The sequence below is a fragment of the Limulus polyphemus genome, unplaced genomic scaffold (genome assembly GCF_000517525.1).
Source record: "Limulus polyphemus unplaced genomic scaffold, Limulus_polyphemus-2.1.2 Scaffold4463, whole genome shotgun sequence".
Taxonomy (NCBI): Eukaryota; Metazoa; Arthropoda; class Merostomata; order Xiphosura; family Limulidae; genus Limulus; species Limulus polyphemus.
Window position 1 is genome coordinate 68,437 of NW_013670073.1, and position 6,959 is coordinate 75,395.

Sequence of the window (6,959 nt, forward strand, 5' to 3'; positions counted from 1 at the left end):
CTATATCCAATTAGTTGATTACTGATGTGACATTAGTTGATCAATAATGCTTGGAGACGGCTTGAATGGGTAATGAAGAAAAACTTTAATGTAAGTTTAACATAACAGCAAAAGTACAACATTTAGACAAGTACCTGATGATGACAAGACCTTGTCGAAACGTCGTACATTTGCTGTTATGTTAAACTTACATTAAAGTTTTTCTTCATTACCCATTCAAGCCGTCTCCAAGCATTATTGATCAACTAATGTCACATCAGTAATGAACTAATTGGATATAGTTTCCAGTTGTTCCAACTATTCAGTAATTGAAATATTACCATTATGATTTTTTATTGTTATTTTTGACTAATTCAAGTTTTTTCAGCTCAGTCAATTGGTGTCACAACTTATGAAAATAATCAACTAATCGAACTTATGGTCTTCCAGTTATTACTATTTTTCATTATTCTAGTTAGCCAAGCAGTTAAAACATTGCTATTATGTTTGTCAATAAACCCAAAGTTACACAGTGGGCTGTCTGTGCTGTGCCAACTGCTGGTACCAAACTCGTTTTGAGCATTTTAAAATGTTTTTTTTTTGTTTGTTTGTTTTTTAGCTATCTCGTGAGGATAATTGATTAGTTGAATGGAATTGATTAATGAGCCCAACAATTAATCAATTAGCAAACTCCACTAATCACCCAGCTCTGATATATAAAAAGACAGTCTATAATTTCAGCCTCCTTCAGATATTTTGTAATTTTATAGAAAAGCCATTGTATACAATAAAAAATACATGTAGATAAGATTCTGAAATCAAGCTACGTCTGAAATGAGAACAGTGTAAAAAATACCTACAGCTATAAAACGTAGACATTAGGTCTACAATTTGTAGTGGGTCAGAGAGTCATCTGTAGTTACAAGTTACACCAGTCCATATATGTTTTAACAGTTATTTATTCTACGTTTTACCAAATTACCACCAGTCCATATATGTTTTAACAGTTATTTATCTAATGTCCAACTTACTGTCTACAATTTGTAGTGGGTCAGAGAGTCATCTGTAGTTACAAGTTATAAAACGTAGACATTAGTAGTAGATCACATACTAGGTCAATCAGTCAGACTGTGTACAAACGTCAGACAAAATGCACATTGGTAGCAGGTAAGTTATAGGTGGTTTGTATGTAAAATAAGTGTGATGTGTTGATGAATTAAGTTTGTTGGTAACTAACCCTGAAAAGGAAATACATGTAATTAGTTGTTATAGTGATGTAAGGCTCCCAAGATACACGGTTTCTTTATAGTTAACATATTGAACTAAGAACATATACATCAGCTATAAGTTTACAGACTGAAAATACTAAAGTCTGGTGTTTGATTCCCCCATGATGGACAGAGAGAAGATTGTGTATCTTTGCACTAAAACAACATGAGCAGTGGGTAAGTGAAACCAGATGGTGAATGTTTTTATAGTATAAAACATTTTTTATTTTGTTTTTGGTTTCCCATAGTCCTTGCGGACCGTTGAGCCGATGGCAGATCTTGCTCTGCCATCGTTTCTAAAGCTGTGTCTTACGTCAAGGATGCAACCCACTTGACAGCCTTCCCTCTTGGAAAGGACAAGCATGTTTGGTGGGAGAAAATACAAAATAAAAGCAAATAAACCGTACAATTTAGTGAGCCCATTGTTTTACGTAGAACATTACACATTGTTTTCATGTTACCATATGGTTTATCAATGTTCAGTTGTGGGGTACTCTCCTGTGGGTTACTCCCTCACCATTTAGTGAAATTGTTTGGTTACCTTTTGACCTTCTCACTTTATGTATGAGCCCAGTAGTGTTTGTATCAGTACTTTGTACAGGCCAAGCTAGGTGTGAGTGTTATATCAGCCTCTTTCATCACCTTTGCTGTATGCTCAGGATCATTATATTGCTTGAAAATGAATCCCTACACAGTGAATAATACATGGCAGTGTTACCTAGAAATGTAATTTAGGAAAAAGGTAAAGAAAATTTTGCTGGTATTTTATAAGAAAAATAATGTAAGTTTTTATTGTTGTTTTTCCTTTATTTTAGTACATTGTCGAACGACATGGGAAGACACTCCTACCTCAGTTTGTAGCAATGTACAGGTTGACGGTTGAAGGAGCTGAGACCTATTTGGCAGTTATGAGGAACATCTTCAGTAGTTCCTTGAAGATTCATCACAAGTATGACCTACAGGTAAAATCAGGCTACAAGAAGATAATAAACGAGACCAGGTTTTTTCCAGTAGCGTGAATTCAAAATTTAATAGATTAAAATATATGCTTTTCCCCTTTTTTTGTAGATTTATTGTTACAATGAAATTCGTGTAGTAGTTTTTGTGTGATGGCTAGTTAGGAAACGTGAAGCAGTCGGAATCAATCCAACTTATAAACTGTGTATCTTGTACGTAATCAATAAGGGGTGTTGTTTTAATCAGATTAATTGAATAAAATTCTCATTGATAGTGAGGAGTGTAATTGATTGAGTGCAATGTTTATGCACAGAAAAAAAAAAGTTTTGTGTCACATAAAAAAGGTGAAGAAGAAATTGTATTTATTTATTTGTTTAAATCCGTTTAAGTAGTATGTATACGATAAAATAACCTATTAATTGATTCTAACTTATAATTATTATAAGGGGCTAAATCAAAATGTGCCCATCTTGGTAAAGAGTGTGGTACATAATATACCCATGCTAGTAATCAAAACTTAACGACAAGTAATTCTACACCAACTACACAAGACCTGAAATGGCCCGTTGGTTCAGGAGCTTGACTCGCAACGTGCAGGTCACAGGTTCATATCCCACCACTTAACATGCTTGTATTTTCAGCTATGAGGGGCTTTATAATGTGATGATCAATCCCACTATTTGATTTGAGTAACCCAAGAATTGGCAGTGGGTGGTATTGATTAACCACTCTCTATCTAATCTATCACTTCTAAACTAGGCACGGCTAATGCCTAAAGCACTGGAGTAGCTTTGCACACGAAATTCAGTAGAGAAATAAAATAAGAATATAATATATTAATATGATTTTAAACCTTCGTGTTCTGATAACATTTTAAATATTTTTGAAGTTTAGCAATCATATGGTTTATTCAACAGGAACTATTTATTTTTATCTTCAAAATATGAACAGGGATTTTAAAATATTACTATTTGTGATTGTTGAACCTCGTGACTTTTGGGACATAAAGGGTTAATATGTCGAGAATCTGTTTTTTTCTTTATGTAGTTCTGTATTTACAAACTCTTTGTGTTTGATAATTTAGATATATATATGTGTGTGACTTTTCTACACTCACTATTGGAACTTGATTTAAAAGTTTTAAGATACTTAAGAACTTCTGTTGTGAAATGTAACGTGAACACTACAATGTTTTCAGAGCAAACACACTACTTCCCTGAAGGACAGTGACATCCTGAAAGATGGAAAAACCATCCACATCGGTCCAGAAGCTAAAGAAAGGTTCTTGGAAAGTCTCAGTGCTGATATTGAGGTTAGGGTAAACCAAGAAAGTGTTTGAAGTTAAGTGAAGTAGCGTGACATCTTTGGCCACATTATCTCGAGAAGGTGTCAATACCCAGTGGCAGTTTAGTACTAAGGGATAAAATACTGTCACATTTTAGATGACAGTGGTGTTGTTATTACTAAACTTTATTGAATAGTTCATATATAACTTGTTTAATACTTGATTATATTGCTCAGTTGGATCTCGATTGCTTGTTTAATAAGTATTTGTGTTCTGATAAAATCTAATTATGATTGATTTACTTGTGTTTTTTTTTTTTCGTGTTTCCTTAATACAGGCTGAATTTAGTTATATTTTAAACTTCATACTATTTGGCTCTTTAACTTGTGTTTGTCTTTCTCATGCCCTCACCTTGATAGTTTTGGCTGGATTGTTATGTTCACACTAGTTCCTGAAAAAGAATAACTTAACAGACTACTCACTCTGTTTGGGAATACATGACTGTAAAAAGGCAGAAGATGAGGTTGCAGAACAAGAAAAAATGGAGGCTGATGGAAGTGGAGTAGAAAATGGGGTCCTTCCTACAGATGACGACGAGGACTCTGCCGGAAGTGGTTTAGGGCAGGTTGTCCCTACCCCTCCGGATTCTCCCAGAACAGGAGAGCTAAGAGAAGTAAATAATGGCAGCAGGTTTATTACAAAGAGAGACATCTATGCAATCAGCAGTTATGAAAGTAAGTAGAAAGATTGAAAACGTTTTAAAAGTTTCAGTGAAAAAAAGAAAAAGGGGTAAGAAATTTGTTTTTCTTAACAGAAGGAAAGATAAAACAAAACTTTACTGAACAACAAAAAAAAGGTGCATGTATCTGGGGTTCGAGAAATAGAAAATATTTGTATAAGCCATCTCACGATTAATGTCCATACAGGTTTTCTTGGGGTGAAATAGGACTAGAAAATAGTTCTATAGTTTATAATGCTCGTTTAGAGCAGTTTACAACACAGTATAGTTTTTGTACACTTTCTGTGTTGCGATGTTCCTCATAACTAATACTGGAGCCTGAAAGCCTTTTTTTTTCTACAATTAATCCAGAGAGGTTTCAGAAAACGAAATCAGATAAGCAGGACATGGGATAACCTAACTTGGGTTTGAATAGTAACAATCAAATTTCACTTCATTGAAATATGAAAATACACAAAAACTGTCTTTAAGCACTAAACAACTCCTGAACTAAACAGTCTGACCTGAATCAGTAGGATTCATATGGCAACCTATAACCCCAAGCAGGTAAAAGAATGTCAAGGTCATTGTTCACAGTTGTTAAGTCCTCTGAGGTTGCCAGTCATGTCACCACTTTTTGACTGGTTCAATAGTTTTTCATAATTACTGTTGAAAATGATGTATTGTTTTATGCTTCCTATATAATACAGAACAAAAAGAGAAAGACTTAGTTTTATATATTGTCTTGAAAGAGTTGATGTAACCATTGGAAAATGACTGACTATTAATGGAGCCAATGATTATTGTTTAGTTTGTAATGAATGGGCATTCACTTTGAACAGGATAAATTCTAGTGTGCGTGTGTGTAAGTACAGTTTCTACGTTAAGTCAGTTTTTACATATCCGTTATCTATGTATTTATGCAGTTATTTATATAACTGTTGAGCATCAAAACTGAAATAAAAATGTAGCCTGGTCATCTTTCTGTACACGTACAAGTACCTACATTCTTGGTTAGTGTTGGCTCTCATGCTTTTTGATTAATCTCATATTTACTTTACAAAACTCTTGGCAGTTACTACAAAGTACAATCGAGATTCTTTATAAAATGATTACAAGCAAGGGTGGGAATATTTATAAAATTGAATAGTAACTTGGTTTCAAGGTACCAGTCAACAAATGTGGTTGAATCCTCGATAATGTGGTAGTGTTAACAGATACGAACGATGCTACAACATCAATGTTTGTTAATATTAGTTACTCTTATTCTTCCTTTAGAGGCACCAAACCCAGAGATATATTTTATGGGGCTCGTGGATGTGCTCACTCACTGTGGAACCAAGAGGAAGTCGACAAAGGCCGGCAAGCATACGGCTGCTTCGGAAGTTTCTACCGTACAGTTGGAACAGTATGCTCAGGGCTTGATAGAGGTTTTAAATAGAATTCTGGAGTAGTTATTTTGTGTCCTGTTGCACTGTGAGTTGATATTTTATTAACTTCAATATGTTGGGGTACAAACATGTGTAGGTAGGGGTCACTTAATTCTAACTTCTCTTAGGACTTACGTTATTTACAGTCACATTGTTGTCAGTTTTCAAATTATTGTATAGTTACAGGGGCAGCATTAGTCAATGTGTGGTTCCATGTAAAGTTTTATTCTGGGGCCCATAGTAGAACTTGAAATTTCTCTTACTTTTTTGTAAAATGGCATTTGCATCTCTAGCACCTCCCTTCATAGTTATGTTTTCATGAAAAACACACATTGTTAGATTCCTGTCCACGTTTGTAACAAGGATTCATGAATATAGCACTTTTAAATTGTTCAGTGTATTATACAAATATTTGCATCTTGTTCTTAGCTCTTATATTGATATAAACCTTATCGTTAAACATGTACTAGACCTTAAGTCTCATCTAACCTCTAGGATAACAGATTTAATATTTTAGAGAAATCTAAAAATCAGTATTACATGTTCCAAACTGTTTACAGACATTACTTTTTCTTATGTTGTACAGTGTTTAGCTTAATGGTTACTTTTCACAGCTTTAGAAGTGTTATTAAGAAAAATGTGTAATTTTAGTGTAAACATCATTGATATTCTGAATATAAAATAATACAACTACTATGTACCAGTCAGTTGACAAACAATAGAGCTTGTTACACGTTACGTTGAATTAATGTTATATACGGTGAGACCTCGGCTGTGAAGTGGCTAAACTTAAGGTTGCATGTTGTACTAGGTGCCGAGTCGGATCATTCCCCTAAAGTGGCAGTTCTGGCTACATTTTTTATTGACAGGGGGGGCTAAAGAGACATATAATGGATGGTATTATCTTGACATTTCTAAAGTGCTGACCCTGCTTGATGGGTGTCTATGGCAGGAATTCTCAAAGAAGATCATTTGAATTGAGTTACAATCAGGTTCATTAAAAAAAATTGACATTAGTTTACATATTCACCAGAGTTTTGTCTTAAAAGTTTCACTGAAAACTACATAACAATAAACTTGTAGCAATGGTAAACAAAACTCTATCAGGCTATGAGTGAGTAAGGAACTTCCAGTATTGTATCTTGGTATTCTCTCTTCATTCCCTAGAGTTATTCTGGATACTTTTTGAAAGCCATGGTGATTAAAGTAATAATTGAAAGATAGTTGGCTCATATAGTTGTAATTTTATACACATAGGATTATACACATAGGATTTGATCTCTTGGGCATGATGTCTGTTAAACTGTGAATGAAAATAAAAA

At 34.1% G+C, this 6,959-nt stretch overlaps 1 protein-coding gene across 1 annotated transcript in view; it reads left to right on the top strand.

Moving 5' to 3' along the window:
- Window positions 1–6,959, top strand: part of LOC106471189 (phosphatidylinositol 5-phosphate 4-kinase type-2 alpha-like) — an 11,794-nt gene extending 4,835 nt beyond the window's left edge. The window contains exons 4-8 of the mRNA XM_022399818.1: window positions 368–420; window positions 2,063–2,209; window positions 3,403–3,516; window positions 3,938–4,223; window positions 5,486–6,959. Coding sequence (XP_022255526.1) covers window positions 368–420; window positions 2,063–2,209; window positions 3,403–3,516; window positions 3,938–4,223; window positions 5,486–5,661 — 776 coding nt within the window. The 3' untranslated portion in view covers window positions 5,662–6,959. The remainder of the gene's footprint in view (window positions 1–367; window positions 421–2,062; window positions 2,210–3,402; window positions 3,517–3,937; window positions 4,224–5,485) is intronic.